At 46.7% G+C, this 25,564-nt stretch overlaps 1 protein-coding gene across 2 annotated transcripts in view; it reads left to right on the top strand.

Annotated features, from left to right (window-relative positions):
* The window catches only part of GAS2L1 (growth arrest specific 2 like 1), a 223,503-nt gene that overhangs the window by 143,547 nt on the left and 54,392 nt on the right, over positions 1–25,564 (top strand). For both annotated transcript variants that reach the window (XM_086943240.1, XM_086943239.1), the window contains exon 6: positions 8,388–8,484. In XM_086943240.1, the coding sequence (XP_086799366.1) occupies positions 8,388–8,484 (97 nt within the window). The remainder of the gene's footprint in view (positions 1–8,387; positions 8,485–25,564) is intronic.

The raw sequence follows: 25,564 nt of genomic DNA, 5'->3' as shown, positions 1-25,564 counted from the left end.
CACACCTGCGCACATGTGTCTGGAGGACCAAAGACCATTAAGAATGCTGTGATTATGCCAGATCATTAAAGGATATTGGGATCTCGCAACCGTTCTTCCTACACTGAAGGCTCGAGGTCCACCTTCCACACCTCATACTGGGTGCTGGATACATGAGATACGGCCCCAATGCAGAGCAGCTCGCCGTGCCTCCAACCACCACCAGGGTAACATAGAAACAAACTGCATTACCGCCGGTGTTCCGAGATTCACTGTATCCCCGTGTGTGGCTGCACCCCCTACGTCACGGGGCGGAGAAGGGCAGAGAGCGCCCGCGGGGTCCTTGTGCCAACATTGTTCACAGCCTCGAGCCGCCAGCAGCCCGAGGCGGTGTACGAGGCTGGAACAGTTCTAAATTCATGTTAATTAATGTCATGTTAATCAAAATCTATGATGGAGATTTGATTACAGCAGGAAAGGGAGAGGGGTCTGGGAAGAGGCACGCTGATGTTTTTGTAATGCAGGCAGCTTAGCATCGCAACATGCACTGTGATCATTCGTATAATAATTTGTTTAACACGCTTCCCGGGTACACGGTTTACATTTTAAATAAATATGTAGCAGCTTTAATGCGGGGCAATACCGGCCTGCAGATGGGGGGTCCTGCTTGTACGGAGACGGGCTGTGTACAGAGGTCAGCACAAGGACCCCACGGGCGCTTTCTGCCCGAGACGCGAGCCATGTTCGAATAGAGCATGCGCAATGATGATGATACGGAATGATGGTGGGCGTGGTTTCACGTCATCGGCCGTAATGTGCGCATGCGTACGCATGCGCAAAACACGGGGGGCCACTGCCACAAGGGGGGCAGCGGATTATGGAACACCGGCACCCAGCACTTCCCTGAAGTAGCAGAAGCACATGACTCTCAGAAGGGCGCAGCCTAACGTGACCTGTTGCCCGTGAACTACTGCATGACACGTCTCCTCACCCCTCCAGAGAACCCTACATTAGTGCCTGGGGAGGTGGGGAGCCACAGAGAAGTCTGGTTTTGATGCTTGGCCGCCAACGGACACCGCAGCCTTTGGTGACCATGTATAAAGGACGTACAACCCCTGACTCCCTCTGAGCGCTGCAGACCCAGGGGCTCCTCTTTGCACTACGGATTAAAATCCACCATCCTAACCAAGACATACAAGGAGGTAGACTGGCAGCACCTCAGGCTAAAGGTCACAGATCAGGACTCTAGACCACAAGGCCTAATTCTAGGCAGAACTCAGGCAGGAATAGCGATCCTACTGGCCTGTGTTTCATTTAACACTGCTATGGTAACATCCCGTGCAGCCCGAAGCCCTGCAGTAACAAGAGTCCGATAAGGAGGCTAGCATGGAGCGGACCACAGCCTAGAGGAGCCTGGCTGCGGCATGCTGCACCCCACCCTTGCCCACACTGGTCTTTTGTGAGAGAACTGGTGAGCTAAACCATGAGGAAAGCCAAAGGGGGCAAACACCCCACACCAGTGGAGTAGGGGGACACACCAAAGCAACCATTAGCACCAGAAGCCAACAACTCCACAGTGGTAGACAAGTCATGGCGGGACCACACAGGAAAGTTCAGCGAAATACTTGAGAAACACTTGCGGCTATTCTAGACATCAAATTCGCCCTAGTGCCCAGACTGGAAGCTCTCACATTAAACGTAGGCCTCATATGTGCTGACCATAAAAAGAGGGAGGATGAGAATGAAGATGAGAATTAATTCACTATGGCTGCCCTCAGTCCCACAGTAAAGGACTCATAATCCAACATCAAGGCCGTCCAAGAGGAGGTACACCAGCGGATATGAGAATAGATAATTCTGAGGGCCCCGCACACCAAAATAACATCCATATAGTTGGTCTACCGAACCAGACAAAGGCCTCGGCATAGTGCTATTTTTGGAGGACTGGTTGGTTCCAAAGGTTCTTAGGGATCAGCAATCCACTTTCTTAGTTTAATGGGCACACAGTGCCAGTCAGCCATCCTCCCCAGGAGCATCCCCTAGACCAGTGGTGGCTTGTGTGTTCAATTACCATGACAGACACCATATTATACAGGTGACTCGAGCAAAGGGACCCTGACAAATGGAAAACGTCATGATGACCATTTACCCGGATTACATGTCGGAGGTCCAAAAGAGGAGGGACTCCTTCTATGTGAAGCAACGTCTCAGTGAACAGAACATTTGTTATGCACTGCTGTTCCCCGCTAAGCTGAAGATTATGCACCAGGACATCATCAAGTTCTTCTTTTCCAGAGTTTTATATCGCACAAACTTGACCTGAAGGTATCTGAGCGCTTTACATGAGCACCAGTTGCATTACATAAGGGCACATTTATTTTTGTTAAGCACAGGGAGATTAAGTGATTTAGCCAGAACCACAGGATGTTGAGTGGCATTGCTGAGACTTGAACCAGGTTCCCCAGATTTTAGGTCGACCACCTTAGCCGTTAGGCCACATCCTCTCCCCATCCGGAGGACAGGAGAGGGGACTATGACAACTGGATGACTGAGTGAGCCGGTTGTCCCCAAAGGTGGTGACCCAAAAATGCCCCACCTAGGGAACAGGTGAACATGGAGCGGGCAATGGCATAGGTAGAACGGCGAACTGGCATGCAGCTTTTTTCGCAGGGTGGCTAGTTCAGGGTTTTCACCAGAACACCACTCTGATTACAGGGATGCAAAAATGGCCTTGGCAGACTTGGTTTTCCATGGAGGACCAGAGTTGACCCTGATGATATCGGACAGGGTACTTCAGACTATATGGTACCCACTCCGACTCCTCCCAAGGCGGAGAGAGAAGGGTGAACTCCTGAGCCCATGGCTGGACATTTGAACTGTGCCGCACAGGTAACTAGGTGGTGGAAGGGCAATTGCCTATCCAGCTGGGGTGAACCCCACAAGACCATTACCCCTCTTTTTCCCTCACGTATGGGAGAATCGTGGACTGAAGCAACGCAGTGCAAATGGGTGAGCACCGGTTGGTGTGTCAACTTGGGGACAGGAGTTATGTTGAGGTTTATTTGTTTGTTGCAAACATTTTTATTATACTCATACGATGTTGGTATTGGCTTCCGCACATGCAAGATACTAGGCGAGAGCATGGTTGTCGATAGTAGGGAAGGCATTGATACACCCCACACACAAGTCAACACTTGGGAGACTGTGCACCTCCTGCAAGACCCTGTTATAATATTCTAACATGGAATGTCAGGGGAGGGGCTAATTATATCAAACAACACAACGTTCAGTCATACCTGAAACGCTGCCAAATAAACATTGCCTGCCTGCAAGAAACCCACGTCACTAGGGAAGAAGTAGCAAAACTCGCTGATCACGCTCTATGCTCCTAACTGGAATCAAGCCGCATATATAGACTTCCTCTGACTCTCCATTCTCATGAACGCTCAGACCCATATATGTCAGGTGGGGATTTTAACACAGTTCCTAACACAGACCTAAACATATCCACCTCCCTCCCCCCCCAATGTAAGACACCTCATGCATATTTATCAAAAAAGCATTGCAACAATAGGCGTCTCATATGCAGGTGATGGATGTTTGGCACTTATTACACCTGGAGGCAGAGGAATATTCACATTTCTCAGTGATGCACAACAAGACTCCCATGACTCCAATAGCAGCATTAAGGTCACACCAGAGTACGATAGTAAATACGAGGCACAGATTAATGAATGAGACATTTACAGAGTTTTACACTGGGCTTTGCAACTCTTCACTGGAGGCGGATGACTCGGACATTGAGGGATACTTTGGTGCACGGCACCTACCGACAGTGTCCTTCCTCCCTTACAACAGGTAGAGTTAGATGTGCCTCTGGTGTTGTAGGAGATACACGCAGCTATTAAACAAATGGCGAGAGGAAACACTCCAGATATGTAAGGGTTACTGCTGGAACTCTACACCTCTCATATGCAACAATTGGCCCCAAGACTGTTGCAAGTGTACAGAACGGCAGAAACCAATGAAAGGTTCCCGACCTCCGTGAGGAAGGCAATACTCCTTGTTCTCCCAAAACCAGTCAGGGACCCACTGTTAGTGGGCTGCTACCGCCCATTATTACTCATGAAACTAGATTACAAAATACTGGGGGAAATCTTGGGCAACCGATTGGTGCCCATAGCCTAGGCATTGGTGGAAGTGGACCAGAATGGCTTTATTCAGGGCAGAAGCACTTTCCTAAAGCTCTGCTGCTTGTTTCTGGTTATGAAGTGGGCTTGTTACTCAGGGATTAACTCATGGTTGGCCTCGCTTGATATCGAGAAAGCATTTGTCATGTTGGGGTGGCCATACCTGATGATGGTGCTTCGCAAGTTGCAGATTGGTAGCAGGCTCTTCTCCTGGGTTAGGCTGCTTTACAACATCCCAACAAAAGTAAAAACTGGAAACGTCATTTCTGACCCCATATAGATAGGAGGGAGAACCCTCCAAGGCTGCCCACTATGCTCTATCATGTTTGCTTTAACCATAGAGCCCCTGGCAAGCGCACTATGTTGAAGGGCACCCAACTGGGGGATCCATAAGGATAAGAGATGGCACTTATACACCAATGATGCGTTGATGTACCTCCAAGAGAATGTGGAAAATTGCCCTTGTAGATTCATTTGATAGCATATCGGGCTTCAAGATCAACTGAAACATGTCCTGTCTCTTCCCTCCTCACTCCAATGACTGACACACAACAAACAGTATTACCATCTACACCATTTGACTGGCAATTTGATACTTTGAAATACCTAGGAGTCCCTGTCTATCACTTGAACAGCGATGTGATAACTAGCAACTTGGGACGAGCATGGACCGCTGTTAGCTCCCCTTGCTCCCCTATGGGACCTATCTGGATCACGAAAATGGTGGTACTCCTTTGCCATCTCTTTTTTTTTCTCTGCGATATTTGTATAACTGGGAAGGACTTTTATTAAGGAACTCAAATCCTTGTTGATCGCCCTGATATGGGGTTCAGGCAGGCCCAGGGGTGGGGAACTCCAAACAGTACACCCCGCTGACTGAGGGAGTTCTAGATGCCACAAATTATTACCAATACTATATTGTGGGTTAACTACAGTGGTCTGTGCAGTGGCAGGGTGGCGATTGCCTCCAGGAGTTGGTGAACCGGTTCTCCCATCCCTCAGGACAGATGCTAGAATAGCTGTTAGGCTGAACCCAGGTGGTACCCATTACGAGCAGCAATGCTCTCATGCAGTTGGCCATGTGGTGTTGGAAGACAGACTTGGGCGGAACGGCAGGATGTATCCTGTATGCACCTGACCTGGCTATCTGGGCAGTGCCAGGTTGGAGGGACCTACGCCCCCTGCTCGATGTCCACCCCTTGGCGGAGACCGAACTCAATATGTGGGGGATTTGTTTACAGATTGGCTACTTCAATCATTTGAAGACCTAATATCTCTAGCAGGGCTTTTTCTCTGCCCTAACATGGCAACTCTCTGTACTTTAAAATCAAACACCCCACGGACATCACAAGTTCTCCAAATTCTAGTGTTACATGTACAGGACACGTACAGTGGTGACGTGCCTATACAGTGCAGTGCAAGGCACAGAGAAGCTGAACTTAGTCACACTAGAAAAATGGGAGGAGGACATGTGACAAGGGCTAGCAGAATCTCAGTGGGAATGCTGCCTATCAATATTCAAAGGTATTTTGTGCAATGCATGTCTTAAATGTACCCAGTTCAGTTACCTACACCGTGCTTACTTAACCCATGCCTGCCTTAAATGTAGGTATCCGTGCACCACGGAGTGGTGTGGCTCACTGGTTAGAGGCGGCAGACCCGGAAGCAGAGAACGGCCCGGGACCAGGGTTCAATTCCCGACGCGGCAGGGTGAAGGGCCAGGGTCAGCGGACTTGATAATTCTCGCCTCGGTGCCTACTCTAACCAGGGATCACACTCGGCAACTCTGGGCATTAGTTTGCCTCATCTCTACAACGGCCCCCCACATTCGCCGGGGATGCCTGGTTACGCCTTGGAGATACCCAGTAGGGACCATCTCACAGGGATAGCCGGGACGGGTTCCCCAGCAGTCTACAGCGCCACGACGCCTCAGGGCAGCAGTGCGCTTTACAAGACACATACATTTACATTTACACCACCACCAGTTGCCCATTGTGTGCGGAAATGGATGCATACTTCTGCCACTTTGTGTGCCTTTGCCCACAAATTTAGGGGTATTGGACTGAGGTGGCTACATATTCAACAGTGATAGTAGGCAGACACATCACTAAGGATCCTGCACACTTCCTGTTTGGACTTGCAAGCGTACCAGGCCGCAAAAAGCATGCACAGGTTCCTAGACCTCACCCTGATATTTGCAAATCGCTCTATAGCAATGGCTTGGAAGTCTTTCCCCACTCAACAGATGGCTAAACAATGTCAAAAGGGAAAAGTATGCAGTACTAGTTGCCACACTGGTCCCACTGACCACTCCATGCTGCCGCTGCACTGGGAGTGGTTGATTAAGGAAGGTTGAGGGCAAAACAGATGAAAAGCCACCCTGAACTATACATTCAACCGTATCTATTTCTACATGGGCCAAAGGCTGGTATACTCGGGGTACACATAACCAATAGTATGACGAACCTGTGCTTCAAGAGGACCCCCTCTTCCCTTCCACCTACCACCTTCATTTGAAAGGGTACCAACTGTCTGAAATGGTTCTTCCCTCCTCAACCATATCTTCTGATAACATACTGGGTGTAGCGTGCTTTCTACAGGCCAGTTACTTTGTGGTTTTTTTTTGTGCCTTTTTTGCACAGTTATTACTCTCCAGTATCATCTTCATTTGATAACTTTCACGGCACCCTGCACTGTAATGCATATTGTGATAATAGGGTGTACTTATGCTGGGACTAACATAAAAATGTATAGTGACTTTATGGTACAAAGATGTTAAAATCAATAAAAATAATACTAAGAAAAGAAAAGTTGAGTAGAGAGTGTTCGCCCATCCTGAAACGTCCTCTATTACTTTTTTTGTTTTAACCCAGTAATTTGAAATCTCCGGCCATCCCTAGGCAAGATGTAATAAATCAGTGCATTCTGCTGTTACACTGTTAATGAATTTGAAGGGTAAACGTTTATGCTGATAATTCATGGAGACTAATTTCATCTTGGAACAACAGTATTTCCAGATTGTATCGTCTAAAACAATATTAAGGTCATTTTTCCACAGCAGTTGAGCTAAATGCACAAAATACTTCATCTTGGATCTACACATCCTGAAAAGCATGGACACTACCCCTTTTTAATATCAATAGGGTGTTTTTGAACGTATATTTGTAGTTGATTCGTTACAACTCTTTCCAGAGTTTGGTTGGATATCAGACAATGCTTTGCCAGAACCACAGGGTCTGCTCACATCTATTCCAGCAGCATCCCTGTAAGCATGTATGCGAAATGGAGTAGTAGAAATAAAATCAAAGTTCTGTTATTGCAAACCTACTGCTAATCTTCTGTCCAAAGTAGGAAATGCACATCCTGGAGGGTGGCAGCTGTCAAGCCGAAGAACGCAAAGTGAAATAGTCTTCCCCTGCATCCAAGAGAGAAACCTCCCTTCTGAATTTCTGGGTAAACTCAACGCTGACCTGCTCCAGCCATCTCATCCTAAATATCATCTATCTTCTCGCCTACAAAGACAATTTATCAACACAGCGCCTAGCGATGTATGTTTTCATAGTGTGTGTTATATTAGCTTGCGTACAATAGTCTAGGGCCATCTGTTTGACAGAATCCCAAAAGGTCTGCCTGGCCACCTCTGGAGTGAGATGCAAAATAATTGGCTTTAGGTTTGTTCAGAAAGACGTAACTTTTAGACCCGGTGGGTGCAAATGGATGTGGCTTTTTTATTTGTTGAATTTTCCCAAAAAAGTGTGTATTTATCTGGAGGAGTATCCTTCAATACAAGAAAACAGTTGTGATGGAAGACAGGGCAGGTGTGTAGTGGCACTTCAGTGTCATAAGGCTTAACTTTGGGAGCTACTCAATAAGTGGTAGTACAGGGTCCATGCCATTACTAGTAATGGAAGGGTCTGTCAATGAGCAATAATGGTAGAATCTTCACCATTGGTGATAATGGCAAGGGCTGTGACTTCGAGGGTAATCTGAGAATCTGTGGAATGAGTGATAATAGTGTTGTCTGTGCCATGGTAAGTCAACTCAAGTCTGTGCTGTGGGATTAGTCACATGGTGTGGTGCCCCAATGTGTAGTCACATGAAGTGATACCCACTTAGAATTCCCTAATGGTCCTTACCACTGTTGTTCTTGCCCAGGGTTAGGGTGCCTTAACTTTAATGTGAGGATGTCCCAGTGATGATTTTATTTTACCTTTCCAGGTGCTGCGAAGCCACGTCATGGTGCGAGTGGGTGGAGGCTGGGACACCCTGGAGCACTATCTGGACAAGCACGATCCCTGCAGATGTTCCTCCTTCTGTAAGTTAACAGGCAAAGTTTGGCGTGGACCGTATCTGGCCCAGTGCATTTTAAGTAGGACAGAAAATGTTGCCCCATCCCAAGAGTGCCTATGTTCCTCAAAAAATGTCTGGGAATTTAAGCTTCACTCTGAATGAGCAGTCACTGTACCTTTGGGCCAGATGTAATTAGATGTGATTGCAAAAGACTGGCCACAATATACAACCAGTATTTGTGCAACCACTAAATAATTTTTGCCAACTGGCCTATGTATTAATAAGGATTAGGAGTTGGTCCTAATAAGACACACTTCATTACCATTTATGAGGTGGGTCACATTTGGCAACTTACTCCTATTGGTGGTCATCACATGGCGAGTGGCCAGCTGGGGTCGGCAAGACGACCTTGTCTATGATGCCTTTTAAATATTTGTATTTAATGGAGCACGTTTTGTGGTGCTGCATTAAAATATATGTATATGTATGTATATATAACTTTTTTTTTAAGTTTCAGTGTTGGCAATGTTCCCCTAGACCACTGCCCACTCCCAAATTGTTTTTGTTTAACCAGTTGGCAGCGTCGAGACGTTCAGCTCCAGTGCTGAACGTTCGAAAAACTGGTGGGGCAGCGTCGGCCAACGGACGTGCCCAGCACTACCAAGGTAGTGCTTGCGATGACCGTTGGCAGCAGCCAACGGGTTAATTCACAAAGGGGACAGGGTCCAAATGGAGCCCCTGCCCCGCTGTGAATGGGTTACCATCTCTTTTTAGGAGTCTGATACCTATAAATGGGTTGAAACTGAAATTACGGTCACATATCATTGATACATAGCCTTCTTAATTGCAATTTGAAAGAGACACCATTAATAGCCCCCTTCCAAATTGGACTTCGGTATGACTTCTAAACGCAATTTGCAATTCAGTAAATTCTTATTGAATTGCAAAGTGGCTATAGTACATCGATTCATAAGTTTTAAAAATGCAGTCACAAACTCTGCGATTTAGTGAATCGGCCCTTCAGCCATTAAAAGAGATCGAAGAATTGTGGCCTGTATTTATGCCTTAAAGGAAATGGCTGAATGCATGCCTCATCTCATAATCTGTATCTGTGTCTTTTTACATCAAAGGAGATAGGTGAATTCAGATCTCACTTCAGGAAGTGTGTCTTTTTGCCTTAGTACCTTAAAGGAAGAAAATGAATTTAGATCTTACCACAGTACTTGTGTCTGTGCCTGAATATGAGATAAGTGACTCCAAGTCATTAATCTGTACCTGTATTCAGAGGTAAGTATTTTACCCAAATTCAGTGCTGCTAATTGTATTTTACGACGAAGGGCTAAATAAACACAGCATCGTTTTGACCTTGTGATCTACAGATTTTAGACCATATCGCTGCAGCTGGTGCTGGAACAACTGAACTACCTTAGCGTTCAAGCGGGAGAGGCGTCATCCGTGTAGGCCATAGGCCCCATGTCTCTTACGCCAGGTAAATGCCCCCTGAGGGAAAGCAGAGCACTCCTTCATAACAGAGCCGAGCCCTGGGTTCTGTGAGCTGTTTGTGTGCATCTCTTTCCTATCACTGGACAGTGCGTGCCAGCCGAGCGCCAGCCTCGCCTTCTGTGACCTACATTTGCGTATTTCTGCCCAGGAAGGATCCAGAGCCTCAAGCGCGAGGCCAACACTCGGGCGTTGAGCGGTGCCAGGCCTCCCCGGAAGAGAGATGTGGACGTCACAGTAGCCAAGCCAAGACTGCAGAGATTTGTGTACGTAGCTCGTGCCAAGCAAGGGAACGGAGAGTCCTTGTTCAGCATAAACTCTATCTATGAGCTGTGCCAGGACCGCTCCTCCCTGCAGAGGAATGAGGAGCATCCTGGGGCACAGCCCTTAACCCTGAGGATCCGCAAAGCTCGGCACGCCGGGCTGGAGAGGCCCTGCCAGGCACAACATGGCGTCCTCCGCAGAACCCCGCCCATGCGCACTGCAGCGCCGCCAACGAAGCCCCTCCCATAAGCAGCCTGGCAACATCTGCTGCACGAGAGTTGCATTTAACCTTAATTAGTATACCCATTAGCCCAAAAAATATTTGATTGTAAATGAACACGCCGTAGGAAATATAATTTCCAGTAGGCAAAAGTTTGAACTCAAAAGCATAAGGACTTGACCAGCTCACAGATTTCTCAAGGGCATATTTGTCAGCCTGTTCTATGCAAACAAGTTAACATCAAGGCTGTTTTCAAAACTGTCATATAATGTGGCAATTCTACTCATAAACTGCTGGACAGATAGGTCCAAGTTTGGGCCGAGGGTCCTTGCACACAAGTGTTAAATAACCTCCCTCTTTCCTTACCTGAAGAACCCACAGTATCTGCCAAGTTGAGAGCCACATACGTTATACCACGGCATGCCAAGCTGTACTTACATACGCTGCTGTGCTATATTATGTTGAATAGCTAAGATGCCAGTGTGGCACTGATTTGACTTTTTTTGCATGGAAGGGATCATGTTTTTTGTTTTACATTCCTGCCATTCAAATAGCTCCTGTCGGTCAGTTGAAGGGATAGCTTATGGATGCATCCCCTAATCGTCAAGGGCACCTTCATCCAATAGCTCAATATCTAGTACAACCACCTGTGCATCCATAAAAAAAATACTTGAGTTAGTGATATGCATGACAAACTAACACAGAGGAAAGCTATATGCATGACAAAACAAGTGTACGCATGGCACTTAGAGTAGGGATCGCCATCACCTTGATGAAAGCCTGTGGCCCTTTATGAGCAAGCCTATGAGATGAAACATGTCTGCACTCTTAAGGATGACAGAGACATAATGCTCCAGCTCATCCGTTTCCTGTTTTTTTTTTTTTATCCTACCACGTGTAACGTCGAATAAATAAATTCCATTTGGATTACACAGACATCGTTTTACACAATAATCCGGATCCCTTGATTATGCAGGTACTCTCATTGAGGTCGGGCCTCCCTGATAGTATTATCTTATCAGGGTCGGATGAGGTTGCCTAAGATGCAGCATGCCACAAATGTGTGGGTGAGGCTTCCTCGTACAATATTATGAGTATTGTTTCTCTCAAGCCCATTTCTTTGCAACATACCCATCTGGCTTTTTTCATTATTTTTGTGGTTTTGTTATTGGTTGTAAGGAGGATATGCGATAATAGCGAACCTCTTTCCATTGGTAGTGCATTTATTTCTGATTATTTGCTAGAAATGGAGAAGTCAAGTTACCATACGCAGGTTCAATTACAGTTCCCACACGAATCACCGTCCCCAAATGTTTTTCATCCCACTCATGAGCATTACCATGGCTTCTTCCATACCAAATTACGTGTCCCCCCTTCAACACGTAAGCGTTGCACCCCAAAAGGGTAGACGACATTCCCCCTCTCTCAAATGCTCCAAACACCATATAGTGCTGCAAAAGAAATTTGATTCACTCAAGGCACTGCTGAACCTATATATATGGCATGCCCCCTCACACTTTTTCGAGACTGGATTAATTCCCTATATATGCCCCCAAAATATCAGTATGTTTACAGAAATAGTTAACATTTTTATTACTATGTAAAAAATTAAGTTTGGTTAAGTTGTTTACAGTTGTTCAAAAATGTAGCAACTCCGGTTTTTCTTTAGACACTTCAAGTCTTCCTCAAACTATACAGTCAAAAGATATTTTTTATGGCTTGAATTTGTACTAGAATTTCCGCTTCACGTCAAGTACTTTGTTTTAATTTATGACAACACATCATCAAATGTGTCTGTTAATAGACAGAAGTTGCCCCTTAAGCCACATTCCTCTAAATAGCTTGACTGTTTCAGCACACCGTTTATTCTAGTAGCTGGAATTTGCTAAAAAATATTCCCATACGTTTGTGTAAATCGTATGCATTCACCTCAATATATCCTCTGCAGGTTTCTGTAAACAGCTTGACTGTACTCAAACTATCAGCGTGTATTTGTTAATAAACAGTATTTGCCCCTTACACACAACAGTAAAGTTAATTATGTAATGTATTTTTGTCATATCAAAATTAAGTGAGAATATTTGAAAATTGAAATAACTCTCAGGACGTGCTAATTTTTTTTGCCCCTAACTCACTAAGCAGTGTGCAGACAGAATTCATATACCTGCATGGTTACATTTCGCCTCAGATACCAGTCTCTTATTGTGCTAGCCCAGCCCCAGAAAACCTCAACACATATTTTTATAATGCTCTGAGAAATAATTGCCATTTGTCCCCAAATTGCGGATAGGATTTTTGAATATCTTGAATGTATTCTTCTAGTATTACAGCCTATCCTGTACGCAGACGTAGTAAGCTGCCTAGGTACACGCGCTACTTTGGAGCAGGAGACGTGTTGTTGCCCAGATCTAGACTACTACCAAGGCATGGGTTAATCATATTCATTTACTCTGGTATGCATGGATTCTGAGAGATGCAAGGATGAAAAAGCAACTTGCTCAGTCAAACCAGCTCATTTGGCTCACACAAAACATTCTTCCCCACAACATATTACTTTCCAGCAGAGCTCAGTATGCAAAAGTATGCTGTGCTCCTGGACAGTCACTGAGGACCAGAACTTCCGACAAAGTCTTGGGCATGAGTGGATAGTTGGGGAGGGGTCTTAGCTTGAGCTCAGAAAACTTTCTTCAATTCTCAGGTCTGTTTTGGTCCTGGAGGAGATTTGTTGTCGGAGGTGACAATATGCACCCAGAGAGCAGAGATGGGTCAAGGTTGAGCTAAGCTGGTTGGTTGGTTTTGTGGTCACTGGTGCTCCACTGGTGGAACAGCTTCAAGGACCCCACTGTTATAGAGGTCTTCCTGGTCTGAGGCCCTCAATAATCCATAAACCAGAAGACATTTCTGTTGATGATGTGGTTCCCCCCGAGAAGTCAGAATAGGTGCCCTTTTCTACATGTAACCATGAGAAATTGGGTATTGTAAGTCATCTTGTGGGTTACCTCTCCTATTTCAATGTAATACCCATTCAGATGTTGAATGTGAATACACTACTCTTTTTGATCATCTTTCAGTTGGCGCATGATGCCAGTATTTGTCAGCTACCCTCAACACTACAGTGGGGGGAGCCTAGGAAAGGATTTTATGGATGCAGGGTTAGGAGGTTATTCATCAGCAGAATAAGTGATGTTAGGTAGGGCCTGCATCCCAGTAGCAGTTGCAGCAGAACATTCAGACAGAAGATTTTAACCCACGAGGAACCTTCTACCGTACCGTGTATCGGAGGAACTAGAAAAGCTAGAGCGAGGAATGAGGAACTGCTTAGTATGCAATGATAGGTAGTTCATTTATCAGCATAACATCTGGCAGGACCGGCATCCCTGTGGCAATTGTCATAACGATTGTAGTAAAATATGCCTTTTATTGATCGTTCCATCAGGGTAGTAGCTACTCTGATGGCAGCATGAGGTGTTTCTTGAAATTTGTAAAACCGCTAATATTTTGCCAGTTCTTCACCAGTTTTTTGTTCATCAGCCATAAACAGAATTTTCTTCAGAGCTCTTATGAAGCACTGCACTTCTCCAATGGCTTGGGACCATTGAGGTGTGATGCTTTTGTAGTGAATTTCAGCCCTCTCCAAGTGGTGTTGGAAATTCCCTTCTAAGAGCAGTTCTCAATAGAGACATAACAGCTGAATACATCTTCAGGAGTCAATCTGGATCTGGAAACTTTCGGCCAGTACCTCTGTGCACTGATTGGTGGTACAGTGCAGCTCTGCCCTGACGCCATTCCGCTCCAGAAATAACACACAGAGCCAAGACCGTCACTATTCCCACTCACTGAAGTCAGCTCCTTTCTTTCTGCATGACAATATGCAGATCTGGAGCTACGTCTTATCTCTTCAAGATAATTTATTTCAAAGACTATACTCTAAACCAGTATGGAAGAGAACATATCACTTCCCAAGACTGACGTGACTGTCTCAAGCAAATCTCTGTGACAGAGCCCCATCAGGTTTTCCTGTGGTCGTGACACTAAGGCCTGCATTTACTGTACGTTGATGAAACCAAAGGCTATTCAGAACGTGGCAAAACCCTAGGTCACCTGGTATCGGAAGACTCAACGTCAATCCCATTTATAGTCCAGAACTCGGTCCCAAGGTAGATCGTCGTCAGGCTCCAAATCCTCGGGTAAGTCGAAGAAAAAGCACAAGAAATCCAAGCAAGAATTGGCACCTTCCTGCCACTCATACAGTTGAGAAGGCACAAGGATGTTGTCATGCCTCTCAATCTTGTTCCTAAAGTCAGTAAATGTTGGAGGCAATCCCACAACTTGTCCTGGCACAACCTAAGTTTCCCGGGCTCTCTGCAACACCAAGACAGATCAAAGAGTTCTGCGAGGCTATGAACAAAGAACAAAGAACGTACCCCGCCAGTTGATGATGTGGTCCCGAGTCCGGGATCCCAATATATGTGGGGTGATAAACCTAGAAGTTGGCACTGCACATTACAAGATTAACACGATTCAAATATTTGCAAGAGAAGGTTTTTAGCAAATATATAGGTATTTTTATTTTAGTGTAGAAAGCATTTATATACATCTATAACACATGATTATCTTACGAATATTGCACAATATACATAGTCAATTTAGAAAAAGGTAAAAGTGACAAAATTGCATTATTCTTTGGAACCTACCCAGTAACACTTCATACTTCAATCATACTTTCATTCTTTCAGTTTTTCAAAACCTAATCCTACCTAAAGTTCAGACATTCCACTCACATTCTTCAATTCATACACATCGTTCTGTTGTATGCCACACAGGGATGGTAGATATGTGGCATAGAGCAGAATATTGTTCCAGACAATTAATCTTGTTACGGCCCCTAGTTGGTACTACATAGTATGCCGTATTTCTGGAGCCACGAGCCGACGCGCGTTTCGGTGACAGGCCGGGTGGACCACACCTTTGTCAGGGCTGGGAGTTGTTGACTGGGAGGAGACAGGATAATAATCTAAAAATAAAACACAGTGCCTTAGTATTTATCTATATAGCAATTGGGTTTGTCAAGGCATATCTCTTTCTAATACATTTCTTTTATACAAAAAATAGATAAAATTGAAAACATAATTGTCGTCTTTAATCTGATGTTTATATGGTTGCCATTGTGACAGTGTGCAGTACCAAACAATTCTAGGGCCACTCCCTAAACCAGACTCCCAAAAGGTGAGATCTGTGAAAGGCAATTAGATAACCTGGGCTAAGTAACCAAAAGAGAGCATTTTAGCATCTTTCATTTCTCACATTTACTAGCATTATAAGAAACACTCATTCTCGGACACATGTTGACCAAAAACACAAAGGGTTATTATACATCAGGTTGGTAGTCATAGGATACGGAGTTTAGAAGCCAAACCTTTGATACTTCTTGGACCTTAGATGTCAATACAGGTAAGCATAGGTAAGAACAAACAGCGGTGATATTAGGTAGTGTCTGGTTAGTTTAACTGAATGTTATTGCACAAAGTAGACATGTTGTTGCACCAGGTTTTACCTATTGGTCTATAAATGGGATTGACGTTGAGTCTTCCGATACCAGGTGACCTAGGGTTTTGCCACGTTCTGAATAGCCTTTGGTTTCATCAACGTACAGTAAATGCAGGCCTTAGTGTCACGACCACAGGAAAACCTGATGGGACTCTGTCACAGAGATTTGCTTGAGACAGTCACGTCAGTCTTGGGAAGTGATATGTTCTCTTCCATACTGGTTTAGAGTATAGTCTTTGAAATAAATTATCTTGAAGAGATAAGACGTAGCTCCAGATCTGCATATTGTCATGCAGAAAGAAAGGAGCTGACTTCAGTGAGTGGGAATAGTGACGGTCTTGGCTCTGTGTGTTATTTCTGGAGCGGAATGGCGTCAGGGCAGAGCTGCACTGTACCACCAATCAGTGCACAGAGGTACTGGCCGAAAGTTTCCAGATCCAGATTGACTCGGGACCACATCATCAACTGGCGGGGTACGTTCTTTGTTCTTTGTTCAGTTTTTCTCCCCCCTCGACCCGCCTGCATCCAACAAGAAGCCCATTGGGGAACCCCCTTCTTTCGCTCTTTTTTTCTGCGAGGCTATGGTCCAGACCTTCCTATTCTCTCTGGCTCACCTGTGTGCCCCACAGGCCCAAGAGGTCTTCTTTCTGGGATACCACTGGAAGGTTCATACTCTGTGCCAGTTGACCCTCTGAGCCCACCACCAGACCCACCTACTGGTCCCTTTGCTAATTCCCCCACTGGAACCATGTTCCACGCCGGGTCCCGGAACACCGTGGCCTACTCCATTGACGTCGGAGGACAAGGAACTAACCACTATGCTCTACGACTCCGAGTTGGTGCAGCTCTGATCTCAGCCAAGTCTGTGCTCGGTGTCCATCAAGCTGCAGACTTTTCCCACCTCCACCATGGCCTCTCAAAGTCCCTTTTCCGCGGGACAGGCCTCAGACCATGCATTCCCTATTTGGGATGGACTCCGACAATGAGTATGATGCTGGAGACTAGTTTAGGCAACTTTATCATGAAATAAACTAGCGTACGGACCTCCAGGATGCCACTGAGGAAAGTGATTTCTTTGCAAATGTCATAATGAGGGCGGACAAGGTTCTCGATCTATAGCTCCCCATCTTGGAGGTCAAAACTAATATGCTAACTTAAGTTCTTCAACCAGAACATACCAAATGCTGAGCCCTTGTTGCCCTTTAATGAGGCCCTCACTGACACTCTTTTAGGGGTTTGGGCCAAGGCTTGCTCTGGTACCCCAGTGAAATGACAGATTGCATGGCACAATTGCCCTTTCTCTGATGAGTCTGCTTTTCTGACTCAGCACCCTTCCCTCAAGAGCTCAGGACAAACCCAAATGCCTTCCCGACTATTCCTCCAGATAAGGAGTCTAAGAGTAGAGACCTTTAGGAAGAGGGTTTTTCCTTCCACAAGTTTGGCTCTCTGGTTGGTCAATGTCAGCTGCTGTTTAGGCTGCTATTCCCACTCTCTCTGGGACTGTGTTGCTCACGTTCTCCCAGTGGCTTCAAAAGACCTTTGCCCCATACTGTCTTAAGTCTTGCAAGATGAATGTGGAGCTGCAAAATTTACTGTCCATTGTAGCCTGAATTCCACAGGTTCTGTTGGGCGAGCCATTGGCAATAGAGTCGCTATTTTGCACCATACATGAATGTGATCTACGGGTTTCTCTGGTTATGTGCAGTTCTCTCTTATGGATTTGCTCTTTGAGGGGACATCCCTTTTCAGGGACAAGACAGACCTTGCTCTTGAGCATTTCAAAGAAAGGATGGCCAGAGCAAGCTCCTGGACTTTTCTGCACCACCATGCCAATTGCAGCAGCCTTTTTGACCCTTCTGTGGCTCTGGTAGGGTCATCCCATTCAGACAACCACTTCAGCCTCGTCAGAGTTCCTAGCCTTTCTTGGGTAAGGATGTGGCACCCTGTGATCCTGCAACCAGGGACAGTACACCAGTCAGTTTACCACTGTTCCCACAGCCCCACCTGCCAAACCCCTTTAATGTCCTCTTGTTGGAGCTCCGCCACTTGGTTTACGGCAAGAGCAATTATTTTTACCAAAGTGACAGGCCATAACATCGGACAGGTAGCTGCTGCAAATTGTACAGAAGGGGTATGTTTTACCGTTCCTGGCTGCTCCACTGCATCTTCCAAAATCCCAAGAATGACTGACGAAAGACCATCTGCCTGTCTTATGGCAGGAAGTGCAAACTCCTTTGGCCAAAGGAGCTATTGAAAGGGTGCCTGAATTGGAAATAGGTGTGGTTGGTACTCCAATTGCTTCTTTTGCCATAAAAGCATAGAGGCGTTTGTCCTATTTTAGACCTGCACCCTGTCAATGCCTTCCTTAGGAAGGACAAGTTCAAAATGCCCATTCTGGTCCAAGGCCAGGAGATTAGCCCTAGACCCGCAGGATGCTTATTTTTGCATCCCCTTCCTGTGGCCTCACAGGTACCATCTGCAGTTCATGATGGGACTAGAACATTTGAAGTTCTTGGTGCTCTCATCTGGTCTCACCAGTGCCCCTCGGGTGTTTAGAAAGGTGGTGGCAGCACACTTTCGGAGGTGAAGGGCGCCAGTCTTTCCCTACCTCAAAGACTGTCTGCAGAAGGTGGGGTCACCACAGGCAGTCGTCACCCAACTCAAGACTACAGTGAAACTCCTTACATCCTTGGGGGTTCACCATCAGCATGCCAAAGTCACATCTGATTCCTTCTCAGATGCTCCCTTTCATCAGAGCCATTCTGGATTCTGATTTCATGCCTTCCCCTTAGCATTGAGAGTCCAGCACATTCAGGCTATGATCTCAATCTTTCAGCCTCTGTCCTGGACTTCAGTGAGATCTACTCTGAGGCTACTGGGACTGATAGCCTCCTGCTCCCTGCTGGTCAAGCATGCAAGGTGGTATATGCAGGTTCTGCAATGGGATTTGCAGTCTCAGTGGGCCCAAAATCAAGGGGATCTCTCTGACCATGTCCAGATCTCAAAGAAGACAGCAAAAGAAATGACTAGACTATGAAATAATCTTCCTTGTTATGAACCATCTGTCGAAGATCTTTGAAAACCAGGGCGAACAAACTCCACCGATGGAAGTTCACAGATCACTAGAAGCAGTTGCACCCAGAAATGGGGCAAGGTCTCGTCCACGCATGGGGAGAACCTCAGCTCAATCTCCTTGCCGCTGCCAAGAACACGCAATGTAAGTTCTGTGCGTGGAGTTCCCAAGATAACTCTCGCTCTTTGAGATGCAATCCACATACATGTGGGATGTGGGGCTCCTATATGCCAGGCGGCTACTATAGAGTCCCTCCACATGCTCGTGAAGCACTACTGTCTGGGCAGCGAGGTTCTTCGAGTTGCCCAGTTGCCGCTTAGTCCTACAGGACTTTGTGGTTTGAGCCAATTCATAGACCTAGCTCTGAATAGGTGATGCTTTGGTATTTAAAAAGTTGAGGAATTTGCAGTTAGAAGTCTCTATCAGAAGAACAAGTTACTTACCTTCAATAACTCTTTCTGGTAGAGACTCTATCTAACCATAGATTCTGCACCGGTCATCTCATACTCCCTGTTCTGTGATTTGGATTCTGCACACTAGAAAGATACCAAGTATGCTGAATTGCTGTTGGGGCTTTGAGTCTGGGGCAGCGGACAGTTTCGAAAGTAACTGACGTGAGCGCTTGGGAGTGACGCCTATATTGGCTCCACATGTCATTTCTGGAGGTGAACTGCGTCAGTGCGGAGCCATTCGGTACAACTTACTGGTGCACAGAGGTACTAGTCGAAAATTTCCCAATCCAGTCTGACGCCTGGGGAAATATTCAAAGGTTGAAGACTCTGCAGTTAGATAGAGTCTCTACCACAAAAAGCGTTACCAAAGGTAAGTAACCTGTTCTCTACTGTCTGTCTTGATCTCGGCTGGCAGGTTGTGAATGGCCAGAATTTCTCTAGCTTAGGAATTGTGAGTTTGACTGCTGTTATGCTAACGAATGTGACTTAAGGGTGTCTGCAGTATTCATTGACCATTACAAGAAGATGCCTACAGTCAGGTCTGTTGCAAAAACTGGTATTGATGTTTGTGGGATGTCACTTAGGACATCAGTGGTGAATGGAATGAACCATTCAAGGGACCCTGCAGTTTGGCACATGGAGCAATTTCATCTTCTATCTTCTGAACAAATCCCAAGAACCATACTATGTCCACCGCTATCTAAACTTTTGTTTTCACAACTCCTTGACGAGCCATGTGGGTATGTGGTAAGATACGTCTCACCAGAAAGCTGGAATGACAATACACTTAGCCCCTGGGGCTAAACCTTCTTCTGAAATAGCCATTTATTGCCTGGTGTTCACCCCTGCCTCCAGCTCTCTCTTAACCTGGGCAAACTGTGGTTGTTTTGCTTAAAGAGGATCTTATACTTGTTCTCTCGTGCTTGACGGATAATTTGTAGATTTGGATCTGCCGCTGTAATTACCTCTACTGTGCGATGGGATAGCGCCATCAGCATGTATTCCTCTGTTCGGAATGACTCGCCTTGCCTGCTCCCTCTTTGTGGCCTTTCATGGGTGCTAGCAGCAATAGTCTGTTGGGATGTTAAAGCACTGTCCTATGACAGGGGTAGTTTGTGGTGTGTAATGAGGTGGGTTACATGAACGACAGGAGACTTAAGTAAGTTAACTCTAGTTTATTCTCCGGAGCGCCGGGACCACGTCTTAGCACTGTGCGGTTGGCGCCAGAATAAAATGGCCGCCTACAACTTCCACTACACCCCTTCCGGTTCCGGTCATATTGAACACTAGAACGATACCACATATTTCCCCCCTTTATTCACAATAATTTATTTCAAAACAATTTAGGAACAGTCTTACTTGTAGTCCATTTCAAAGTCTTTGAACCACTCCGGAGTTCTTATGGTTCTTCCAGCTCTCGTCTTTACAGCTCCTTCTCTTCTCCCCTCACTCTGTTCCTCCTGCTCCGGTTCACCTGTATCTTTACCTTCCACGGAGCTTCCCGCCTTTTCCTTCATCGATCTAGACTTGCTCCTGCCCTTTGTTCCACTGGTTCCTCTGACTTCCTCGTCCTGCCTCATAACTCTCTCTTCCACTTGCTGCGTACCTTCCTCTACCTGCTTCGTGCTCTCTCCATCACCTTCTTCCTTGCCACCTTCGACATCCTCAATCCCCTCGTCAGTCTCCGCTCCCCGCTCCAATATCTTGCTGCACTTGGCCATTCTGTCTTGCGACCAAACCTTTCCATCACTGAGTAGTGCCGATCTGGTATATGGTTCTAATATTTGGAGTGGTGGCGTGAATTTACTCTCTCCTTTCCTCTTTAAGGTCGCCACTTTCACCCTCACCCAATCTCCTTTCTCTAACTCCACTCCTTGTACACTTCGTTTCCTGTTGAAGTGTTCGGTGTAGGCTTCCTGTGCTCTTTCTAGATTTCTCCTGACCACCGCTGGAGACCACTTACTTTGCACGACCATCTTCCTCCATACTGTATTGTCTTTGGTAAATGGTTCTCTCCCTCTCAGTACCTTGAAGGGGCTGTACCCTGTGCTCCCTGGCGTGATGCGGTACGCCCACAACATTTTGGGCACTTCCTTCTCCCAGTCCAGTCCGTCATTTATGGCTGCCTGTATGGTGCCCATGATCACCCTGTTAAATCGTTCTACTTGCCCGTTGCCGGCTGGGTGATAAACGGGTGTGTGCTTGACTTCGATTCCCGTTTCTGGCTACAAAGGCATCCCATTTTCCTGACGTGAACTGCGGCCCATTGTCACTTATGATGGTTTTGGGAATTCCTTCTTTGATGAACACATCCCTCAAGAAGGCTATCAAGGTATCTGTGTCCACTGCTTCCTTTATGACCACTTCTGGCCACTTGGAGTACTTGTCAATTAATACTATGGCATACTTTTGAATACCTTTGGCGTTCAGTACTGGTCCCATAATGTCCACTGATACCATCTCCCATGGGCCTTCAGGCACCGGAAACATTCCCAGTGGAGGCCTCATAAGGATTTGGGACTTATCTGCCTTGGCACACGACTCACATTGTCGCACAAATCGTTCTACTTGTGTGTCGATTGCTGGCCACCAGTAGGCTTGACGAGCCAACGCTTTAGTCTTGGTGATTCCTTGGTGTCCCTCATGTAACAAAGTCATCAAGTGTTCAATGATCCCTTGAGGTGGGACCACCTTGTCACCTCTCAGCAGAAACAGGGGATTTTCCCCTAGAGACAACTCGTCCCTCACTTCCCAATACCTTCTTAAAGTCTCCTTCAAGTGTCTTTTCTCGGGCCACCCGTGGACCACATACCCTTTTATCACCTGCAGGTCCTCGTCCGATTTGTATGCCTCTTCCCATTCCTGAGCTCCAATCACTTTCTCCATGTCTTCTACTGTTGCCACCACATAGTTGTCCCACTGGGAGGATTCTTGCTTGTCCGCATCTTCCTTAGCTGCCGCCCGGCTCAGGAAGTCAGCTACCTTGTTCTGGGGACCTGGTATGTGTTCCACATCATACACGAAATCCAGTAAGCGTAGTGTCATTTTGGCTATTCTGGGCGTGGCGTGAGCATGTCCGTGGGATGTTAAAACCTTTACCAGGGGTTTGTGTCTGTCTATGGCTACGCACACTACGGGTCTGTAATGTGCGTCAATGTCTTCAAGTGCATGGCTGAACACGTCGGTGTTGGCCGCATCTCTTGCTTTCTTGACAATGGTGTCATATACCCTGAGACCTTCCGGGCCTAAGTTATGTAGCAAGATCTTCCTCCTTCTGGGGCCTGCATACGCTGCTCCATTCTCTTCTTCCAACGCGTCCAGGTAATTGAGAAAATATTGTTTCCAGTCTTCCCATGGCATTGTGGGTTCCCCCCTTTTAGGGAGGAATGGTACCAGCTGGGTTAAGGAGGAGGACTGTCGCCATTTTGCCGTTCCCTCTGGGTCCTGCGTGCGTTGGGACTGGCCTGCTCGGCGGACTGCCTGGAGCTTGTCTCTCGTCCGCGTCCTCTTCACTATGCTCGCCGCTGAGCTGTCTCCCGTCGCACCATCTGTGTGCAGTGGCGTTTGCAAGTCGTCTCCGACCGCTCCGTCAACAGTGTTCGTTCCTTCCTCCTTTTCTCGCAGTGCCGCCAGCTTGGTGCGCGGGTTTTCTCCCTACCGCGGAGTGGGGCTCGTCATACCCCGGGTGGTGAGTCGCTTATATGGTGTTCTCGCTCTGCCGACTTTCCCGCTGCGGTGATGCTGCTCGGGATGGAATCGCGGTTCAGCTTACTTGCGAGTTCGCCACGTTGATTCTCGTTAGGGCCTGATCGCTTCTACTTGGCCTCTCCCTCGTCCTCTGCCGCGCTCCGGGTTGCCGTTGTCCTTCCCGCTGTCTTCGCCGCTAATGCACCCTGGGCTCTCTTGTCAGATCCCTTGCCTCGTCGCCATTGTAATGAGGTGGGTTACATGAACGACAGGAGACTTAAGTAAGTTAACTCTGGTTTATTCTCCGGAGCGCCGGGACCACGTCTTAGCACTGTGCGGTTGGCGCCAGAATAAAATGGCCGCCTACAACTTCCGCTACACCCCTTCCGGTTCCGGTCATATTGAACACTAGACCGATACCACATGGTGCAAGTCTTTGAAAGAGGAGTGTCAATCGAAAAGCTGTAAAGACACACCTGCCCTGAGCGCAGCACATGCCTGTGACAGCCCAAGGGCTCATGTCAGTGAGACTTTCTGTGTTCTGTCAGAATCCAGTGGTGAGTTTTGGAGCAGTGACCTGCTTGAAGGACTTGAACAATCACCTCCTCATTTACATCTGTGATAGTGCAGCATGTGAGCCTAGTGTTTGTTCGATCTTGATGCACCAGGTACACGATGGATCAGTTGTCAACAGTAAGTTGTTGTATGATGAACGATCATTCACGGTGGTGACTGCTGTTCGGTAGTCACTAGCAGCACCGATATTTGCCAAATTGAGAACAGCTTTGCGCACCGTCTCCCCGCATCTGTTAGATTAGTCAGTGGTGTGTGGAAGTTGTTCCTGTAGAGTGTTCAGAGCCTCCATCTCAGAACACTGGGGTAGGGGAGGTGTGCGGCACAAGTGGTGGCAGTGTGTTGCTTTCTTGTGCCCCTGGTCCCAGCTCCCTCATCATCATCATCATCATCATCCCTACCTCACACTACTTGGGGTGCCCCCAGCAACTAGCTATTCAGCTGATGTGTTTCGGCCTCGTCATGGAACAGGGTATGTCTGGTAGAGAGGCACTGAAGACCTTTTGAAAGAGAAGAGCATCCATGCTGGTTCTCTGCATTAGACCCCTGCTCGAGGTCTGGAACACCCAGTTTGAGTATTCTGGGGTACCTTGTCTGACGTCTTAACTTCAGGTGTCATCCGAGCTGAAGGGTCACACCCCATCCATCAGTCTACATCCAAAACACCATCTGCTTGTTAGCAAAATAATAAAGGAACTGTCAAAGCCAATAGGTCTGGACTTGGCAAGATGGTCCAATTTGTTTTCTGGCAAGTGTGTGCCACAAACATAAAAAGGAAAAAAGAAAGTATTATGATTCAGAAAAGGGGGTGGTGATGAACAGAGTGTCTGAATTGAGCAGACCACTCTTACCCAGTCCAAAGATCAGGGCTTGATCCATCACCGTTATTTATCTCACTGTCCCATCCCAGCTCAGAACCTGGCTATATGCAAATCAGTCTGTCCCTGGCCCAGTGCATCATGGGAACAGGGCAGACTAAACTACCAAGCCAATTCTTCACCAGAAAGGAGACAAGCTACCGGGGACCGGTTTCTGGCATTTCAGCCGTCTTCGGCCCGGCTTGCTTGAATCCTGATGGAGCAGTGAGAAGGGGTCCCCGGGAGCTTGTTTCCTTCCCAGTGTAAGAATTGGCTTTTGTAGTTTGGTTTGCCCTGTTCCCATCATGCACTGGGACAGGAACAGACTAATTTGCATACAGCCAGGTTCTGAAACTGGGATGGTGCAGTGAGCTAAAAAACGGTGTTGGATCTAGCCCTGATCTCTTGACTGGGTGAGAGCTTTCTGCTTAATTCAGAGACTCTGTCCCTCACCACCCCTTGTTGTAAATATTTTTGTCCACCCTAAGCGTGGAAGGGTATTCTCAGATGTGAGACCCTTGCTCATTGCACCATCAGGATTCAAGCAAACCGGGCCGAAGACGGCTGTAATGCCAGAAACCGGTCCCCGGGAGCTTGTTTCCTTCCCAGTGTAAGAATTGGCTTTTGTAGTTTGGTTTTCCCTGTTCCCATCATGCACTGGGACAGGAACAGACTAATTTGCATACAGCCAGGTTCTGAAACTGGGATGGTGCAGTGAGCTAAAAAACGGTGTTGGATCTAGCCCTGATCTCTTGACTGGGTGAGAGCTTTCTGCTTAATTCAGAGACTCTGTCCCTCACCACCCCTTGTTGAAAAGAAAGTATTATGTCACCTAAACATGGCCACCTTGTGCTTGGAATGAATTGTATTATTATTATTCTTCAAGGAGACCAGAATAAACTACTAATGAAGGACTCAAATTGCAGGCTGCT

The sequence above is a fragment of the Lissotriton vulgaris genome, chromosome 11, assembly GCF_964263255.1.
Source record: "Lissotriton vulgaris chromosome 11, aLisVul1.2, whole genome shotgun sequence".
Taxonomy (NCBI): Eukaryota; Metazoa; Chordata; class Amphibia; order Caudata; family Salamandridae; genus Lissotriton; species Lissotriton vulgaris.
This window is presented reverse-complemented; position numbering and strand designations above follow the sequence as displayed.